The sequence below is a fragment of the Pelecanus crispus genome, chromosome 26 (assembly GCF_030463565.1).
Source record: "Pelecanus crispus isolate bPelCri1 chromosome 26, bPelCri1.pri, whole genome shotgun sequence".
NCBI lineage: Eukaryota > Metazoa > Chordata > Aves > Pelecaniformes > Pelecanidae > Pelecanus > Pelecanus crispus.
This window is the reverse complement of record NC_134668.1, coordinates 3,042,759-3,062,754: the sequence shown is the minus strand read 5'-3', so window position 1 is coordinate 3,062,754 and position 19,996 is coordinate 3,042,759. Positions and strand designations below refer to the sequence as shown.

The window sequence follows — 19,996 nt, the reverse complement described above, 5'->3', positions numbered from 1 at the left end:
GCGGGTTCGTACCCCGTTGCTTTTACCCCGTATCCTCGTGCCAACCCCGTCCGGGCTCAGCTCCGCTCCCCACGCAGCCCCGCTGCTGCCGTCCTCGCCCCTGCGGGGGGTTTTCCCTGCCCTGTGTCGGGGTGTGCCTTTGGGGGTCCCAGGGGTGTTTGCAGAGCCGAGGATGTGGGGGGAGCAGGGCCCTTGTGTTCTCCCCATCATCTGCGCACCCCAGGTTTTAGCAGAGCGATTGCAGCGTAATCCTGGGGATTAACCATGTGTAATCCCTGGGGTTTAACCACACTGCTCCCCCCGCCCCGCCGCTAATCCCCGTGCTGGGGGGTGACCCATCTGCTCCCCATGACCACTGCAGTACTGGCCGGGCTGGCGCGAGCACCTGGGGCCGGGGCTTGGGTTGGGGCAGAGCCTCCAGCACTGCTCACCACCTGGCTGCCGCCCCACACAGGCCGAGGTTTGGTTTTGATGGAGCCGCAGAGTTTCTGGTTCATTTTTGGTGGTGCTTTCAACCCTCAAGACAAAGCCCAGAGGCTGCGCTGACGGCTGAGGACCCCTCAGCCCCCTCTGCCCTCACCTTTTGTCGTGGGGCAGCTCTTTAACCCCAAAACAAAGCCCCCGGGGCCCATGGGCTGCAGAGGGCTCACACCCACCAGTGCTGCCGCTGCAGCACGCCAACATTGCAGTAGGTGCCTTAAGTCTGGTTTAATTAAGGCACAGGGAATGGATGTTCTCCTGCTGGTTCATCCCAAGCTATTTTTGACATCACAAAGCAGCACTGGAGCCCCAGAAGCACACCCAGACCCAGGGGGCTTTGAGAACTTGCCGCCCACAAAACTGTCATCCCCACGGGGCAAGGAAAGAGTGAGGCGCAGTGACGGCGAGGGGCAGCGGGGACAAAGACCCAGCTGTAATCTGTACAGCGCTGGCCCCGCGAGCTGTGAGACCACGAGGGGTACGAAAGGCACCTGTGGCCACGCTGTGCGTCCCAGGAGGATGGAGGCTGAAGAGGGAGCGTCCCAGCGCAGGCTCTTCGGGAAGGCGCCGTTGAGGACCTGGGTGCCGTCACAGCTCCGAGAAGAGGGGCTGCTCCCGCACACTGGCGCTGGCCATGACGGGGCTGGGGCTGGCGCAGGGGACATGGGTGCTCACGAAGAAGAAGGGGATGTGGCTGATCTTCCCCGTGGACCAGCACTGGAGGGCGAAGAGGACAAGAGGAGGCAGATGAGTGCAGGACGCGGCAGGGGTGACAGCCCAAGCGTCACCCTGTCACCATCTCTGTGACCCCAGCAAGGACGGGGATACCGTGGGGAGGTTTTTCCACCCGCCCTGCTCAGCCACCAGATTGATGTCCCTCAGGCACTGCCACAGGGAGCCCCGAGAACTGCTGAAACGGGGGACTGCACTCACCACGGTCAGGAGGGCACCCTTCTTGAAGCAGGGGTGGAAGGCGATGATCTGGGGCTGCGCACCACGCTCGCCTCGCAGGAAACCACTGGTGGTGGGGAGAAGGAAAAGCCGCTGTTACAGTGTGACCGCGGGGCAGCACTCGGTCACACCGGCAAGATGTGGCACTTTTAGGGTAACTTGTGGTTAAGCAGAGACATTTGGGCCCTGCCAGGATGGACCAGGCAAGGGCAGCCTGAAGCAAAGGGCTTTGAGGTGGATAACAGACAATATGGCCAAAACGCAACCGATTCTAGGGGAAAACAGCGACACTGCCCGAAGCGGGAGCCCAGGGCGGCAGCGTCTCTCCGCTCCGAGGTGGGTCTGCTCTTCCACACCACGCCCTGGAGGATTGCTGGTATTCAGCCAACCCCAAACCAACCCAAAATCTGCTGCTACGCACCACGGCAGGAGCTCAAACACGGGGCTGTTGCGGGTGCGAAACACTGCGATGACCGTCTGACTCCCGGGAGCGTCGGCGTGCCCTGGGGGAGGAGGAGCGGTAAGGCTTTCCCTGGTCTGAGGGATGGCACAGGCACGCAGGCAGGCCCCTCGACACCGGAGCGGGGACACGGAGGTCAGGTTTTTGTGGGGAGCAGCTGGGTGCTGCAGAGACTGGGGCAGGCAGCCACCGAGGTGGGGGGAAGCTGGCTGTGGACCGCGTTTTCCTCACACCAAGGTGCGCAGGATTTCAGGACAGGGCTTTCAAAGACCCTTCAGTGCTTTAACGCTGGCTCCGAGGTCTCGGGGAGGTAGGTTTGGCTGAGAAGGGTTTGGGCAATAGATGAGGTGACTCCTTTGGAAACACCCCAGCCTTTAAGGCGTGACATGGGGGCCCTGTCTCCAGTGTGGTTATTTTCCATCCTATCAGGGTTTCTGCACCGAGATCCTCGCAGGACCTACCTGGAGGTGCAGCGGACAGGGGCATGCCAGCTATGGGAGTCCTGGTACCCTCAGGTTTTCCCCCCACCCAGTTTCTTCCCCACCCAGCTTTAAGCACAGCAAAAAAAATGAGTTTGGGCTCAGCAGCTTCAGCTGTCTCCCCACCGGTGGCATGCAGGGAGGGAGCCCGAGGCAGCAGCATCCCCAGCACCGTGTTTCGGTGCTCCCTCAAAGGTCCGCTTTGTCTCGGAGTGGGGCCTGTCCAGGAGAGCCTGAATGGCTCAATTATCCCAGGGGCTGCCCCTAGAAATGGAGCCAAGAGGCCCAGTCGGGCTCCAGGCGTAATGTGGGCACTGTGGGAACACAGAGACCTTGCAGGGGGGTTGGGAGAGGTGATTCATCCATCTGGAAGTGGGGAGGGAACTCGGAGGCATCCCTCTCCAAAGGATACAGAGGAGCGGAGTCACGGTGAGAAAGGACGGAGAGTGGGAGCTGCCTCCTCGGCCCGACTCCTCACCTCAGCGGGGTTTGCACCCCTCTGCTGCTGGAAGGGGGATTTCCAGGCAGAGCCCAGCGCTGGGGCAGGCGGGGTGGAGGCAGCGCTTACCCCTGATGATCACGGCCAGCCTCTCACCGGTGGGGTCCCACACCATGGAGTGGACTTCTCCTCCAATCCTGAAAGCAGCGAGAGCGGCGGTGAGATCCCCCCGCCCAGCCAACGTCCCCAGCGCCAGGGGGCTGCTGCCGAGGGGGGCACGGAGCCCCCTCTGCCTCCCAGGTGTGGTGTTAGGGCCACGGGCACAGCCAGACCCACCTCTCCTCCCCGTAGAGCGTCTCGAAGGTGGTCTCGGACAGATCTGCCACAATAGAAGCTGTTTTCGAGCCTCCCACTTGCCCTTGCATCTCCCCTGGAACAAACAGCCTGGTCACTTCTCATCTCCTGCTCGAATTACTACATCACTCCATAAATCACACTTTTATTTCTGAAGTGATACGTAATTTATCTGTTTCTTAGAGGAACTGTGGAGTGACATGCTGCTAGCCCACTTGCTTACATCTGGGATGGAGGACAGCGGAGGTTTCCCCTCAACAAACATCATGACCAGCTGCCTCCATGGCAAGAAGCCACATGAGCTGAGCATTGAACCCACTGTACAAGTTGCCCTGCAAACCATTTGTGACTCTAAGATCATAACTGTGCGCAAGAAGCAATGCGAGAGGGGGAAAAAAAAACCACTTGACCCCGCAGAGATTCTGTGCTTTGAGAGACCCCTGAGACACCCTTCCCCCTGCATGTCCTGGGTTTGCCTCCATCCTTTCACGCCCACCAGGTCGGGAAATGCAGCAAATAAGCAAAAAGCCTGCGTGGCCAAGCCCAGCCACAGCCAAAAGCAAGAGGATCGCTTGGGGACCAGCCACTGGCTCTTGGAAAGCTTCGCCTCAGCAGCCAGCTTGGGCAGACTCACCCCGGTACTCCGAGAAGGACAAGGAGTAGATGACTGACTCGCCCAGCACCGTGAAGAGCAGTCGGCTGCCGTCAGGGCTCCAGCACCCCGTCTGTGGGACACAGAGCCACGTCAACACCCACTACCCAGGCCGGGGAGCTGGCAAGGGATGTTTTGGAGCCAGCTGGAACTGGGGGAGGTTTACTAGAACACTGTACATGCACCTGAGGGCCTTAGAGGCAACATCAGCCCCACACAGGTGGGAAGTGCCCCCATCCTACCTGGCAGCGTCCTTTGATAGTGGGCCACCGCTCGCATGTCCACATCTGAGCCTCCCACACTCTGGAAGAGAGACAAGCCAAAGTGAGTGGGATAAATTCCTGGGATCTGCCCCAATTCTGCTGCTCCAAGAGGAGTCCAAGATGTCAGACCCAATTACCCACCCACTTTACCCCCGCCACATCAGATGCAGGAGGAATGGGAGCAGTTAGGACACAGAGAATCCAGATCTGCTTGGGTTTGGAACAAATGAAAATGATAATAAGGGCTGAAATAAAATATCTCGCAGGGAGGGAGCTCACCTGAACACTGCGGAGGGAGTGGCTGCCAGGATCTTGCTGCCGTCCGGTGACCAAGCCAAGTAAGTGACACCCCCGCCCCCAAACCACTGCAGCTGGACGCAGTTTTCGGTGGACACGTCCCACACCTGGAGGAGGGGACAGTAAGGAGGATGATGACACCAGGACCTGAATGCTGACTGGGTAGTTAGCGCAGCTTTGAGCGAGTTTCTGCATGGAATACAGACTGATGCTTTTGGATCCAGTTCAAATTCAAGAGCTGCCTAATCCATCCCGAGGAAACGCCACCTGTCCCCAGCAGTCCCACAGCCAAACCATCCCTTGGTGACCCCGTGGCATGTTCGTGGTTCCGGTATCCCAAAGCAGCACCCCAGATGGCACAGCCTCTTACTCACCAGCATGGCTGCGTTGACCGGCGACGCCGAGAGCAGCAGCTCCCCGCTGGGAGCCCACGCCAGGCTGGTGACGGGGCTGTGCCCCGGGTAGGACAGCACCTGAGCGCAGCCGGACGACGGTCTGGAGGGAAGGAGAGAGAAACCGCTGCAGTCAACAGCAGGAAGGGCTGGCCTGCATGCCACCGAAGGCTGGGGATGCATCGGCTGTCAGGACAGCCACCTGCCTGGAGTTAACCCAAAGCCAACCCCAACGGGCTCGCGACAACCTGCAACAGGGCCGGGGAGACGCGCGGGGCTGTCACCTCGTGGAGAGGGAGGTGGGATCCAGGTGCCACACCAGGACGCAGCTCTGGCAGGCGACCGCAAGGATGGAGGCGCAGAGCGGCTTCCAGGCCATGGCAGCCACGTTCCTCTGCAGGCGATGCTTCAGCGAGGGGATGGTGGCGCTGCCGGAGAGGAGGGAAGCGTGACGAGGGAAAATGGGGGATCAGAGTGCTCACACCGCCCAGGGCGGGCTGTGGACCATCTCCCAGTGTCCCCTCTCCAGCTCTGACCATGGTGGGGAGGCTAAAAGTGTAGAGTGGGAGGGGGGATGTGCCCCACTGTGACCTGCTTCCGTGGCAGGGGGGACAGAGGAGACCCCGGCCAGGTGACACCGGCGCCGTGCAGCGAGCCAGCGCACACCTCGTGTGATTAAGCGCCGTGCCCCGTGCTGCCCACGGCCCGGCCCCAGGGTGCGAGATGGCACTTGCTGGCTTGAAATCCCAGCTGGGGGAGAGCGCCTCAGCGGGGAGGCGCGGGGAGGGCTGCAGGACCAGCCGGCAGAGTCTTCTCCTGAGGAGGGCTTTACATGCCCTGGGGGAGCAGGGAGACCTGGGGGAGAAAGGAGGCTCAACAACACCCAAGACGCTGCCTGTGATGGCAGCCAGGCCGTGTGCTGCCGCAACCTGTGCCTGCCCAGGCTGCCCCCAGGAGCAGGGAGGGAAAGAAAAATCAAAGCTTAAGTAAGGCCGGAGATTCTCAGAGATGTCCTTTCAGAGCTCCTGCTATGCAGCAAGAAGTTCTGGGGGACAGACGGTGCAGGCGAGAGCAAAGCCTGGGCTAACACCGAGGCAGCGCAGGGCAGAGATGCCGGGGGAATCCTCGGTACGTGCTGGAGGTGGATGTGAGAGGGCAAAACAGGGAGCAGGGGTGTGCGGAGGTAACCCCCGAGGAGCAGCATCTCCAGGGACATGGCCAGCGGTGCCCGGGAGCAGCCCAGCTCTCACCTGTTGGAGTTGTAGACCCGAATGGAGTCATCCAGAAGAGCCACGGCAAACTTGCTGGTGTGAGGGTGCCAGGCAAAGGCCCGGACGGTGCAGCCGGCCCTGGAGAGAGGGATAGGGCAGGGTGAGGAACACCAGCTGCCACACCGGCATTTTGGGCTCAAGGCAGCGGTGATGGACTCTCGGGCATCAGGTGTGACCACCCAGCAGCCGCCCATGGCCAATAAAGGCAGTTTCCAGAGTCACCAGTGAAATAAAACTTCCTTTGCGCTGCTGAATGGGACCATTTTCTTTGATAAATTCCCCGTTCCTGGCAATTATTCGCAGGGTGGTGCCGAGGGGCTGGTTAACAAACAGTCTAGGGTCGGTATTTGAAGGAATTTTCCAAGCCCTGATCTAGTTTAATGCCATTTCCCCCATGTGCAGCACACTGCTTTGCCTCTTGCCGTCATACACAAACTGGGGCAGCCAGAGGCAACGGGGAAATATCTGCCCTAACATCTGTCTAATGGGGAGGCTGAGCACATAAAAAGTGAGGTGATCCTGTCCTCGTACTCCCACCCCTTTCGCTCAGCTCCACAGCCCCATTTCGCAGGGTTTCGTAGACACCCAGGTACGGCGGTTTCACAACACGCAGGACTCACCAGTCCACTGCCTGGGAGAACGTCGCGATCATGTCTTCGCTGTTCAGCTTCAGGGGAGAAAAGTTAACGCTGAGCTGCCTCTGGTACAGCAGTGAGGACCCCCCAGTATCCACACACACCCCCTTCCCCGCCCCCCCCAAATATCAGTCCGTCTTGGAGCACTTTACTGTCCTAACGCCTTTCCAGCACCCATTCTCATCCCTTTGCCGAAGGAAACCTGCAGCCTTTGTAGCTGGGCACCACCAGGAAGAATATTTTGCTTTAGTTTTGGCTGGGAAGCACCCACCCACCATCCAAACCAGCCCCCCGGCGCAGGGTCGGCATCGTAGGACATGCTGCATCGCCCCTGCCTTCCTGAGCACGAGGGTTACGTCCGGAGAAGACTCACCGAGAGGTGGGGGAACAAGGAGCCATGCAGCGAGGAAAGCCAGTGGCACACGGCCAGCGTGTAGCTTGAGCCTGTCTTCGCCCACTGCAGCCCTGCAGGGAGAAAAGGACAATGAGCACTTCCGTGTTCTTCAGTGAGAGGCCCGACGGGCAGGGACAGGCACAATGGAAAAGGGGATGAAGGGAACCAAAGGATCAAAGCGAGATCCAGAGAGAGCCAGGAGATCTCCAGGTCCTCTGCGAGCAGCCCGGACTCACCCTCCTCGTCGGCACTGGCGATCTCTTTCAGCACCCCGCACAGCCCCACGTCCCGCCTGCAGCGGAAAGCTCGGTCAGCCCCCCTCGCCCTGCGTGCTGGTGACAGGCAGCCCAGCCACCTGCCTCCCCCACCCTCTCAAAATCCCCCCTCACCTGCTGAGAAGCCCCAAAGCCTCCAAACCACCTCTCCCCTCAGCTGGGGGCACTCACCCCTGGCACCAGCACCTGCTGAGCCTGCCCCCAGCTGCACTGAGCTCTCAGCTATATTATGACCCCCAACCCCTCCCAGGAAGCCGGCTGGGGTGCTGTGCAGCACCGCGAAGGCCCAGGAGCAGGCTGTGCCCTCCTGCTGCTCGTAGGCGAGCGCTCTCGGGGCTCTGCTGGGCAAGGAGGCTGCAGCACAGGTGCAGGGAAGGGCAGGTGAGCGCGGATACCAAGGGAAGGGGCAGCCCCGGCTCTGCCTCCCGCGGGGTGCGCGCTCACCAGGCACTGAGGCATCTCTTCCAGAGGGACTCGCGGTGGTGGATGAAGGGCGGCCGGGTGCTGTGCTCCAGCCGGCTGTGAGCCTTGAGGGTCTCCCTGGGCAGGCTGAGGACGGGCAGGTCTGCCAGCTGCGAGCGCGGACACGGCGCGGTGAGCAAAGCGGGGGGGGTCGGGGAAGGGCCCCCCCGTGGCAGAAAGCAGGCGGCGATGTGAGGAGGGGCGCGAAGGTGGGGAGAGGGGGGGGAAGGCACAGCCGAGGGGCGAGGGTGGCAGCAGGGCGGGGGCCGACCTGGCTCTGGAAGGCGAGCGGGAGCGGCTCGCAGAGGCGGCCGCAGACCAAGGCGTTGTTGAACTCGTAGAGGGCGATGTCCCCGGGGGGCGGCGGCGGCGGGAAGAGCGCCAAGGAGCACATCGCGGCCGGGGGGAGCGGGGGCAGCGCCCCGTTCGCGCCCGCGGCCTCCCCAGCCCTCAGGCAGCCGCCGCCATGGCGCCGCGCGGCCTTTTCCCGCCTCCCGCCGACGGGTCCCGGCGAGGGCCAATCCCCGCCGCCGCCGCGCGCCCCCTGTCGGCGGGGCGGAATTAAAGGGGCCGCGGCCCCGGTGCCCGCGCCGCGGGAGGGGCAGGGCGGGCCGGCACCGCCCCCCCCCCCCCCCCCCCCCCCCCGGATACGGCCCTGCGGGGCCTGCGTGGCTCGCCCTGGCCTCTGCAGCGAGACGCCTCCGCTGAATTAGGGGCTCCTCCACGGAACGGGGGCCGCTGACTCGGAGGGTCCGGCGCTGCGGGAGCATTGCCCCTTTACGAGAGGCGGCGCGCCGCGCGCAGGGGGCGGGAGGGCGGCGCGTGGCGCGGCGCTGGCGGCTCGCGTGGTGCCCGGGCGGGGCCGGGGCACGGGCACCCCCCCCCCCCGTGGGGTCCCCGGGCGCCCCCCCCCGTGTCCTGCACCCCCCCCCCCGTGGGGTCCCCGGGCGCCCCCCCCCCGTGTCCTGCTCGCCCCCTCCCGCAACTGGGGGAGCCCCGCGCACACCGTGACCCTCCCGTGCACGGTCCCGCGGGGGGGGATCACTTCCGTGGGTGCCCCCCCTGCGCACGGGTCCCACGGGCGCAACCTTCACCTGCCTGTGCGTGAGCCCCGTGGGTGCCCGCATCCGTTCTCTGTCCATGCCCGGGTCCCACGGGCGCCCGCGGCCATCCCCACCCTGTGCCCGGGCCCCGCGGGTGCCCCCCCCCATACCTAGGTCCCACGGGTGCCCGGGGCCCGTTGGTGTCTGTGTGTGTCGTCCCCCCCCCCCATACCCAGGTCCCACGGGTGCCCGGGTCCCACGAGTGTCTGTGTCCCCCCACAAGGTCCCACGGGTGCCTGGGTCCCGTGGGTGTCCATGCCCCCCGCCCCCATACCCAGGTCCCATGGGTGTCCGTGTCCCGTGGGTGTCCATGCCCCCCCCCCCCCCCCCCCAGGTCCCACGGGTGCCCGCACCCCCCACCCCTGTCACCATACCCATGTCCCACGGGTGCCCGGGTCCCGTGGGTGTCCGTGTCCCCCCCCATGTCCCACGGGTGCCCAGGTCCCGTGGGTGTCCGTGTCCCCCCCCAGGTCCCACGGGTGCCCAAGGCAGGGCAGTGGGTGCTGGGCTCCCCCCCAGCCCAGCCCCCCGCCTTGGCTGGCTCCCAGCTCCTCGCTCCGGGCTCTCCGTTTCCCTTCCCCTCCCGTTTTCGGCTCGCTTTTATTATATTTATCTCTGTGTTTTCCTTAGCGGCCGCAAAAGTTATTTTAATTTTTTCAGGATATTAAATAAAGGCTGCGGCGGGGGGGGCTGCGGCGGGGGCCCTGCATTCCTCACCCGTTACGGAGCGAGAGGGGTTTGATAGGAGACAACGATTTGGACGGCGCCGACATTGGAGCGGCCGCAGGGCTGGCGTGGCCTCGTGGCTCCCCTTCCCTTGGACCCACCGGCGGGAGCCAAGCCCCCCAAAAACTCGGCCCCCTTGGGGCGGCGAGGCAGGGAAATCCGGCGCTGCCGAAGAGGGGGGTCCCTGGCGGGGTTTTGGGGGGCGTTGGATGCATTCGGGCTCTGCGGTTTGGGAGGCTCCGGGCGGTCGAGCCCTCGGTGGCCGCCGGGTCGGGGTTTGGCTCGGGGATGTGGCTGGATGCTCTCCTTGGCACTGGCCCACCCATGGCGAGCGGCAGTGGGGCTGGCGGGTTTTGGGGGGGGGGGAGGGGAAACACCCCGAAAGGAACAAACCTGTGGCTGGGGGGGAGCGGAGCTGGGGGGCTGCAAGGAGAGCTGGCCCCCGCCGCCCCAAATTCCCCTGGAGCCATCCCGGGGGTGGCTCCGTCACCCTCTGTGGCGCTGGGCTCTGGCCCCCCCGCCGGCACGGGGACACCCCTGTGCCTCAGTTTCCCCCAGCGTGGGGGGCAGCATGTGTCACCCCCCAGGCCCTGGCCAGCTCTGCGGAGCCATGGCCACCGTGACTCAGCCGGCGCTGGCGCACGTGGCCGGGGGTGGCACCGGGGGCTCCGCCACGCTGGCGCGGGGACCCACTGCTGTCCCTGTCCCCATCCCCACCAGGGCGGTGGGTGCCGGCACCCCCATCCCCCGCTTTGTGCTGGAGGGGAGCCCGTTTCTGCCTCCCTTTGCCTTTTTCCGTGGCTTTTTTGGGTGTTTTTTTTTTTTTTTCAGAAAAGCCCCAAACCGGGGCTGGGCGCATCAAAGGGCTGGCGGGGGCCCAGGGCGGGGGGCGGGGGTGGGGGGGGTGCTCGGGGGGAGGAGGGCTGGGGTCCCTGCCAGCCCGTGGCGCCCAAAATTGGGGTGTCCTTGGTCACGCACGGCCCCGGCGCATGCCCCTGCGCTGCCACGTGGCCTCTGGCCACAACGCTGCGGTGCGGAAACTGAGGCGCAGGGCGAGGCGCGTGTTCCTGCGCACATGCGTGTTCCTGTGCACATGCATGTTCCTGCGCACACATGTGTTCCTGCTCACACAACTGCGTGTTCCTGTGCATGGATGTCCCCAGGGCTGTGGACACGTGGTGTCACGAGGACACGCGTGTGGCTGGCCCGGGTGGGTGTGCAGGGCTGGGGCACGCGTGCATGCGGGGCGAGGCTGGCGCAACCGCCGCTGCCGTGCGCAGATGGAAAAGTCCCGTCAGGCCCCCAAAAGCGGCTTGGGGTGGTCCCCATGCCCGGGGAGATGGGGGCAGAGGGGTACAGGGTCGCAGGGTCCCGGGCCAGAGGGACGCGGGGACAGCAGATATGGTGTTACAAGGACACGGGGTACGGGGGTCCCGGGGGCACAGCGTGACAGGGACGTGGGACCAGGGGGTCCTGGCCACGGGGAGACGCAGGAAACAGGGACAAGGGATGCGGGGTCCTGGGGCTGCAGGGATGGAGGGCAACAGGGTCCTGGGGACAGGGGACCACGAGCAGCCCGTGGCGTGGGGCTATGGAGGCACCGGGAGCCGGCGTGGGGGACGGAGCCGGGCTGACCCCAGCCCCACTGGGCTCCCGCCACCCCTGCAGGGCGAGGACGTGGCGACCCTGAGCGGGGCCGCGTCCCCTCCGTGCCTCAGTTTCCCTTCGAGCACCCGGAGCCGCAGGAGGACGTCGGAGCCCATCCCTGCGACGAAGCTGCCCGGCCTCAGCCCCGCGGGCGCAGGAGAAGGGGGCACAGCTCCGCTTTCACGCCTTAGCAATCCCTTTATTGCTTTGGGGGGGCAGCCAGCTAAAAAAGGGGAGGGGGTGGACGTTACATTAGGGCCTAACGAACCGGGCGTGCTAACGAGGCCGGAGGCGGAGGAGAAGGGGTGAACCCTGTCCCTGAGCTCTGTGCGGGGGGCGCGAGGCGGCCGGCGAGGTTTTGGGGGTGAGAAGATGGGGGGGGGAGAAAAGGGGGAGGTGTCTCACCTCGGCACCCCCCCAGTGAGCCCCAGAGCGCTCGGAGAGCCCCCCCATAATTTAAGACATAAATTATAATTGCTAACAAGGAGCTGCTGCCAGCCCTGGGGGGGGGAATGTGGGTTTTTTTTTGGGGGGGGGGGGCAGCACCCCATAATAAATATCCCCAACGGCGCAGAGGAGGATGAGGATGGAGGACGAAGGCTCAAATCTCCAACAAACTGCCAGCCTCCGGGCTACCGGCGTCTTTACCGGGAGAAGCCGGAGGCTGCCGAGGAGAAGCGGGGGGCTGCTCCCCGGTACCGGTGGGGGGTGGTTTGGGGGGGCCGGCTTCGGCGTGGGTCTTCTGGTGCTTGCTGAGATGGTCGCTGCGGGTGAAGCGCTTGCTGCAAAGGAGACACGTGAATTTCTTCTCCCGCGTGTGGGTGCGGACGTGCCGTTCCAGCTCGTCGGAGCGGGTGAAGCGCTTGCCGCAGAAGAGCCAGTTGCAGACGAAGGGGCGCTCGCCCGTGTGCCAGCGCAGGTGGGCTTTCAGGTGGGACGCTTTGCCGTACACCTTCCCGCAGCCCGGGATGTGGCAGCTGTGCACCGGCTTCCGTCGGGATCCTCCCGGACCCCCCAAGCGCTCCAGCTCTTGGCAATTGGGACAATCGCAGGCCGGCCGACCCCCTAATGAACCGCCACGTGGTCCCTTAGGGGTTTCGCCTGGGTTGGCTTTCGGGGCGGGGGGTGCGGTGGGGTTACTGGTGTAGGGTGGGGGGTTGAGAGCCCCGAAGTCGGAGCCGTAAGTGGGAAGCGGGGGGCTGAGGGTGGGCTGGCCCTGCAGCGAGCCCTGCAGCCCCTCGGCGCCTGCCGGCCCCCCCAGCCAGCCCCCGTTGGGGTGCACGTCCCACCAGGAGGGTGCTGCCGGCCCCGAGCCCCCCGGCAGCCCCCCGCCGATGCCGCCCTTGTACCAGGAGCCGTAGGGATGCGGCATCTCCAGCGAGGGGTAGACGCCTGGCAGGCAGTCGCCTGGGGGGTGCCCCTTGGCCGTCACCACCACGGGGGCACCCAGCACCTCCTGGGCGCCGGTGGGTGCCGGGAAGGGGTGGCCGAAGGGGCTGTAGTCGGGGCCGTAGGGGCCGGGCGATGCCTGGGGGCTGGCCGAGGGCGAGAGCAGCCCCGGGGCGCTGGGGAAGGCAGCGGTGTAGGAGTCGCCCATGGCGGCGGCGGCGGGGGGACGGGTGGGAGCACCCCGAGGTGGCGGGGGCGGCGTCAGCGGGGGCACGGGACCATGGCGCCCGGCAGCCTGTGGGAAGAGGGAGATGGGTGTTAGGGCACTGCGGGGAGGGAGATAGAGGGGGGCACCCAGTGCTGTAAGGTGCCCGGTGCAACAGGGCACCACGGTGCAACAGGGCACCCAGTATTGGGGTACCTTGGACCGTGGGGCGCCCAGCAATGCGGAGCACCCAGTATTAGGGTGTCAAGCACCGTGGGGCACCCAGTGCAGGGGGCTCTGAGCCCCGTGGGGTGCCCAGCCCCAGGCAGCACCCGCGCTCCGGCTCCACCGAGCCCCGCGGTGACGCCCCACGGTGACAGCCATCGTCTCCCTCCCCAGCCCCCCCGTGCTCCCCGTGCCTCAGTTTCCCCCTGCAGAGCAGCGGCGTCCTGGCAGGGGCTTCTCCAAGGGCTGGTAGCAGGGTTGTGCCGGCGGCAGGGCCCCCTCCCCGCCACCCCCAGCCTCCCCCTACTCCCAATCTCGGCTCCTTCTGCTTTTATGGCCTTTTAATCGAATTACCCTGTGGCCGCCCCGCTCCCCGGGTGACTTCCTCTGCTTTTATGCCCTTCATGGCTTTCAGCTGCCGCGGGCTGAGACCGGGCGTCATGAGCTGCCCCCCCCCATCACCCCTAGTTTTTCCCTTTAATTTTTTTTAAACGTATCCCTCCCCTTCACCCACTTTGTGGCTTTTCCAGCTTTTTTTTTTGGGGGGTCCCCCCGCCTTTTGCCGTGGTTATTGCGCCTATTTTTAAGCCGGCCCCGGCCGCGGCCGCAGCGCGCTCCCGGTTTTCCAAGGATAACAAGGGCCAGGCCTGTGCCCCGGGAACGCTGCCCTGCCGCGAGAGCCGAGGTAATTAAAACCAGGGCGAGCGTCTAACGGAGGCACGCTTAAAATAGTGTAAACCTCCCATAAATCAGCTCCGCTTGCGCCGGGAAATTAGGAGCAGGGCAGGCGCCCCGGGGAGCCGGGAGCTGCGGGCTGAGAACGGCGCGAGCTCAGTGCATGAGTGGCTGCCGCAGGGCTGGCGGGGGGAGAGCCGGTGGCTTTGTGGCTCTGCATGGCCTCTGCTGTGCCAGGGACCCCGACCCCTCCTGTGTGTCCCCCCCACTCTGGAGCAGCCCCCCGGGGTGGGACGGGTCCAGCCCCTGCGCTGGGGGTCCCTGGTCCCCAGCCCCTTTTCCCTGATCCCCCGGTGCCTGGTTCCCAGTCCCCAGTCTCGGGTCCCCAATCCTTGTCCCCTGTCCCCAGCCCTTGGTCTCCAGTCCCTGGTCCCCTAACTCCAGTCCCTGATCCCCCAAGTCCCCCGTCCCTTGTCCCCAGACCCCAACCCTGGTCCCTTGTCCCCAGTCCCTTGTCCCCCAACCCCATCCCTGGTCCCCATCCCTGCTGCCCCACTGCCCCCAGCCCCGACCCCAGCGGTGCCCCCTCAGCCCCTGCCTCAGTTTCCCCGCCGCCGAGCCCCCAGGCCATGCTGCCTGCACCAGCCCCCAGCCCCGGCTGCCCCCGTCCGGGGAGCCCAGGCGTCCGAGCCACCCCGTCACCCCAGGGCCCTGGCTCCCCCTGCTCGCACGGTGAAACCGTCCCCAGCAAGGGGACAGTTTGGGACGGAGGTGGCACTTGGCACCGGCTCCGTGTCCCTGTCCCCTCCCTGGGGACGGCGGGTTGCAGGTCCTGCCGGGGTGGGGGACAGCAGGGGTGGAGGATCGGGCCCCGGGCGGGGATGGGGGAGGCCGGGTCCCCATCTCCCGGTCCCCATGGCTCCCAGGGACTGCGGTGGCCTCTGGTGCCAGCCCGGTGTCCTCCCAGGGAGCTGCCTGTCCCCGGGCCGGCCCCGTGCCAGGGGCGGACGTGGCCCCATCACCGTGGCCGTGGGGATGGATGCGTCCCCAAGGGGTGCCAGGCTCCCGGGGACGGGGTGTGCTCCCAGCAGCCGGTCTGGGGGTGCCAGGGCCCTGGGGACGGATGTGCCCCCATTCCCAGCTCCGGGGTGCAATGGCCCTGGGACGGATGTGCCCCCATTCCCAGCTCCGGGGTGCAATGGCCCTGGGACGGATGTGCCCCCATTCCCAGCTCCGGGGTGCAATGGCCCTGGGACGGATGTGCCCCCATTCCCAGCTCCGGGGTGCAATGGCCCTGGGGATGGATGCGCCCCCATTCCCAGCTCCGGGGTGCAATGGCCCTGGGATGGATGCGTCCCCATTCCCAGCTCCGGGGTGCAATGGCCCTGGGGACGGATGTGTCCCCAGCGGCAGCTCCCCGGGCACCGCAGCCCCATGGGTGCCCTGCCAGCACCCAGGGCTCAGCACCCCGGTGCCGCAGGACCCCAGCGGTCCCTGGGCTGGGTGCCGGTGGCCAGCGCGGCGGTGGCGGCGGTGACAGGGTGGGGCTGGGGGGGACAGGCTGCCTGGGGATGGCCACAAAGTCCCAGGGCTGAAAATATCCCCGGGGCCAGCGAGCCCCACGCCCGGACACCTGGGTCCTCTCCAGGCCGAGTCCCACGGCGGGGGGGGTCCCCCTTCCCCGGGGGGTCCCATATCCCCGGGGACCCTTCCTGAGTCAAGGGCGCCTCCTTTCCTGGGGGGGTCCTGTCCCGGAGGGTCCTGGGGCCCGGGGCTTCCCTCAGCCTGGGGGCGTCCTGTACCCCAGGGGGCTCCCCCATGCCAGAGGGGTCCCTGTCCTGGAGGGTCCCTGTCCCGGGGGGTCCCTCTCCCCAGAGGGTCCCTGTCCTGGAGGGTCCTGTACTTGGGGGGTCCCCTGCCCCGAGTGGGTCCCTATCGGGGGGGACTCCCCCAATCCTAGAGGGGATCCCCTGTCCCATGGGGTCCCGCATCTCGGGGGTCCTTGTCCCGGGGGGGCTCCCCCATCCCCGAGGGTCCCGTACCCCAGGGGTCTCCCCCAGCCTGGCACAGGTGCCGGGGGGGAGGGGGTGTCCCCCATCCCGAAGGGTCCCTGTCCCGGGGGTCCTCCCCTCCCTCAGGGCTGCCGGGGGTCGGGGCTGCCCCGGGTCCCTCCCCGGGCTCCTCACCGCGCTCCGGGGCTCCGCGGGTCCGGGGATGCCGGGGGTGGGCACGGGCGGCGGGGATGCGGGTGCCGCTGTCCGGGGGTGCGGGGGGTGCCGGGGGTGCGGGGTGCCGGGGGTGCCGCTGTCCCGGGGCTCGCTGCGGGAGGAGGCAGCTCCGCCGAGGGCCGCCCGCCCCGCTGTGCCGCTGCGGCGGGGCTGGGCCGGGCCGGGACCGGGGCCGGGAGCCCTGCCCCGAACCGCCCCTCGCCGGGAGGGGGGCCGGGGGGGTCGGGGGAAGGGAGGGCAGGGCAGGGGGAAGGGGAAAAGGAAACGGGAAAGGGAAAAGGAAAGGAGAGGAAAAGAGGAAGGAAAAGGGGGAGAAGGAAAAGAGCCTGAGCAAAGAGAGCAAGGAGCTAAAAGAGGGAAAGAAATTAGGAAGGAGGAGAGGAGAGATAAGAAGAGAGGAAAGGAAAAAGGAAAAGAAAAAAGATATAAGGAAAGGAAAAAGTTGTGAAGCGAGGAAGACAGGGAGGCTGAAGGCCGGGGGGGGCCGGGGGACAGGGACTGGGGGTCGGGAGCGGGGAGGGCAGCGCAGAGGGGCTGCACCGCAGGGAAGGGGCTGGGGGAAAGGGGAAAGGGGAAAGGCAGAGGAAGGAGGGGGCAGAAAGGGCCCGGCGGGGGCGAGGGGGTGGGCGAGGAGGGGGCAAACGGGAAAAGTGCTGGAAGGGGGGAAGGAAAAAGGCAAAAGGGGGAAGAGGGGGCAGGGAGGGCAAAGGGCGGGGGGGACCTGGGGGCACCTGAGGGCCCTCACCCCGGCCCCTCCTCGGCCCAGGGCCTGCGGCGGTGGGATGGGGCGAAACCCCCCCGAAAGGGTGCCAATGGGGATGGGGCAGGGATGCGGGGCTGGGATGGGGATGGGGGGCAAGGGTCGGGGACAGGGAGAGGATGGGGACGGGGCAGGGACAAGGGGCTGGGATGGGGATGGGGGGCGAGGGATGGGGACAGGATGGGGATGGGGCAGGGACAATGGGCTGGGATGGGGGGCAAGGGACGGGGACAGGGACAGGATGGGGATGGGGCAGGGATGAGGGGCTGGGATGGGGGAACAAGGGACAGGATGGGGATGGAGCAGGGACAAGGGGCTGGGATGGGGATGGGGGACAAGGGACGGGGACAGGGACAGGATGGGGATGGAGCAGGGACGGGGACAAGGCAGGACCCAGGACGGAGTTTGGGGCAGCAGGGATGGGGATGGAGCAGGGACGGGGATGGAGCAGGGACAGGGACAGAGTTGGACCCGGGATGGGGATGGGATGTGGATGGAGCAGGGATGGGGACGAGGGGGGACCAGGGATGGAGCTGGAGGTACCGGGAAAGGGGCTGGGGGAGCAGGGATGGGGACGGAGGGCTGGGGATGGGGGTCAGGGATGGAGCAGGAATGGGGACGAGGAGGGCCGGGGGTGGGGGTGGAGGTCAGGGATGGGGATGGGGGACAGAGCTGGGGACAAGGACAAGGGGCACTCGCAGGGGAGCCGGGCTGGGGACAGGGGCACGACAGCCCTGGAGACGGGGCTGGGGATCCCCCCGTGCCTCAGTTTCCCCACGATGGGGGGGTTCTTCCAACCACTCTGGTTTTTGCCCCCCTTTTCTTCACCCCCCCCTTTTCTTTTTTATTTCCCCCCTTCCCTACGTTTCTCCCCAGCGCGGTTCGGGAGCCAGCGGGGCCCTTTCCCAGCCCTGAGTCAGGGCTTTCCGCTCCGGAGCCGCCGGCGCCGCGGCCGCCCGCCGAAGGCCGCAACCACCGGCCCCCCTCCCCGGCCCCCCCCCGCCGGGGCTTCCACTGCCCACAGACTGGGAGCAAACTGGGACAGCGGCTCCGTCCCTCCTCGGCCTCGGCCGGCGGAGCGGGGGCACCCGGGGGTGCCCGGGGGGGGTCATGGGGGTTCGGCTCCCACCGGCGTCGACCGCGAGGGTTCGGTTCACCGGGGGGGGGGGGCGCAGCCGGGGAGCGCCCGGGTCCCCTGGCCGGGGGGGCGGATTGGGGCCGGGGGGGGCAGGGACCCCCCCCGTGTCCCTTCAAAGCCCGGCGCTCGCCCGGAGCGAGGAGCGGGGGGGGGGCGAGGGCCGGCGGCGGGGGCTGATTACAGGGCGGCGCCGGGCCCGGCCGCCCACGGCCCCCACGGCCGCGCTCGGGGCCCCCGCAATTACCCGGTATTTATACCGGCCGGACGCCGGGGCTCGCTCGGGGCGGGGGCGGGGGGGCCCTTCCCCACTGCCCGTGCCCAGCTGCGCTTCCCGCCGCCCCCCGGCACCCCCGGCCGCCCCCCCCTGCACCCCCCAACCACCCCTGCACCCCCCTGCACCCCCCAACCGCCCCTGCACCCCCCAACCACCCCTGCACCCCCGGCCGCCCCCCTGCACCCCCCGGCACCCCCCGGCACCCCCCAACCACCCCTGCACCCCTCGGCCCCCCCGGCCGTCCCTGCACCCCCCTACACCCCCCTGCACCCCCGGCCATCCCTGCAGCCCCCTGCACCCCTGGCCGCCCCTCCACCCCCCGGCCACGCCCCGGCACCCCCCAACCACCCCTGCACCCCCCTGCACCCCCGGCCATCCCTGCACCCCCCTGCACCCCTGGCCGCCCCTCCACCCCCCGGCCACGCCCCGGCACCCCCCAACCACCCCTGCACCCCTCGGCCCCCCCTGCACCCCCGGCCGCCCCCCGGCCACCCCTGCACCCCCCTGCACCCCTGGCTGCCCCTCCACCCCCCAGCCACCCCCGCACCCCCCTGCACCCCCAGCCACGCCCCGGCACCCCCCAACCACCCCTGCACCCCTCGGCCCCCCTGCACCCCCGGCCGCCCCCCTGCACCCCAGCACCCCCCGGCCACCCCTGCACCCCCGGCCACCCCTGCACCCCCAGCTCTCCAGCCACCCCTCCATCCCTCCCCTCCATCCCTCCCCCCTTCCCACCGCCACCCCTCCCTCCTTCCCCTCTCCCCCCCCCCGACTCATTTACCCCCATCTGTCAGCCTGGCTCAGGACATGAGTTTGGGGGGGCTCAGCTCCCATGGCATGAGTTTGGGGGGTCTCAGCCCCATGGCATGAGTTTGAGGGGGGGGTCTCAGCCCCCATGGCATGAGTAAGGCGAGGGCTCAGCCCCCCTGACACGAGTTTGGGGGGGGTCTCAGCCCCCATGGCACGAGTTCGGGGGGGGTCTCAGCAGGATGGGGGTTGCAGTCGCCAGGCAGGGCCGGAGATGTCCCCGTCCCCGTCCCGGTGCGCAGGGCGGGGGATCCCCCCCGCTGTAGCCGCGGCCCCCCCGGCAGCGCGGGGACCCAGGCGCCCTGCGGTAAGCGCCAGCAGCTGGGCTGGGGGCACCGCGGCCCTTCAAAGGGGAGCGAAAATCAGCCCACGAATCGCTTCCATGTGTGCGCGGGGGGGCACGGGGAGCGGGGACCGGGAGCACCGGCACTGGGGGTACTGCCAATGGGGGGCACTGGGAGTGGGGACTGGGAGGACTGGGAATAGGGAACACCAGGAATGGGGACTGGGGATGCTGGGAAGGGGACTTCGGGCACTGGGAATGGGGACTAGGGATGCTGGGAATGGGGACTGGGGGCACTGGGAATGGGGACGGCTACGGGGAATGGGGAACACCAGGAATGGGGACTGGGGATGCTGGGAATGGGGACTTGGGGCACTGGGAATGGGGACTGGGGGTACTGCAAATGGGGAGCACTGGGAGTGGGGACTGGGAGTACTGGGAATAGGGAACACTAGGAATGGGGACTGGGGGCGTTGAGAATAGGGAGCACTGGGAATGCGGACTTGGGGCACTGGGAGCACTGGGAATGGGGACTGGGGACACTGGGAATGGGGAGCACGGGGCATGGGAACTGGGGGCACTGGGAGGGTGTACTGGGGGCACTGGGAATGGGGACTGGGGACACTGGGAGTGGGGATTGGGGGCACTGAGAATAGGGAGCACTGGGCATGGGAACTGGAGGCACTGGGAGGGGGGACTGGGGGGACTGGGGGGACTGGGAGTGGGGAGCAC

General features: G+C 67.2%; 2 protein-coding genes across 2 annotated transcripts; both read right to left on the bottom strand.

The window, feature by feature from the left end:
* Positions 1 to 1,068: 1,068 nt before the first annotated feature.
* On the bottom strand, positions 1,069 to 8,198 carry AAAS (aladin WD repeat nucleoporin). The gene is made up of 16 exons (XM_075725000.1): positions 8,076 to 8,198; positions 7,787 to 7,914; positions 7,304 to 7,359; positions 7,047 to 7,138; positions 6,659 to 6,705; positions 6,018 to 6,116; positions 5,052 to 5,195; positions 4,750 to 4,870; positions 4,358 to 4,482; positions 4,058 to 4,118; positions 3,798 to 3,888; positions 3,146 to 3,239; positions 2,939 to 3,006; positions 1,853 to 1,934; positions 1,414 to 1,498; positions 1,069 to 1,197 (listed from the first exon to the last, which is right to left on the bottom strand). Exons 1-16 carry the CDS (start codon positions 8,196 to 8,198, stop codon positions 1,069 to 1,071), a joined length of 1,545 nt encoding a protein of 514 aa, XP_075581115.1.
* A 3,683-nt stretch (positions 8,199 to 11,881) lies between these two features.
* SP7 (Sp7 transcription factor) lies at positions 11,882 to 12,877 on the bottom strand. The gene has a single exon (XM_075725072.1). The coding sequence runs from the start codon at positions 12,875 to 12,877 to the stop codon at positions 11,882 to 11,884; it is 996 nt and encodes a 331-aa protein (XP_075581187.1).
* Between the last annotated feature and the right edge of the window lie 7,119 nt (positions 12,878 to 19,996).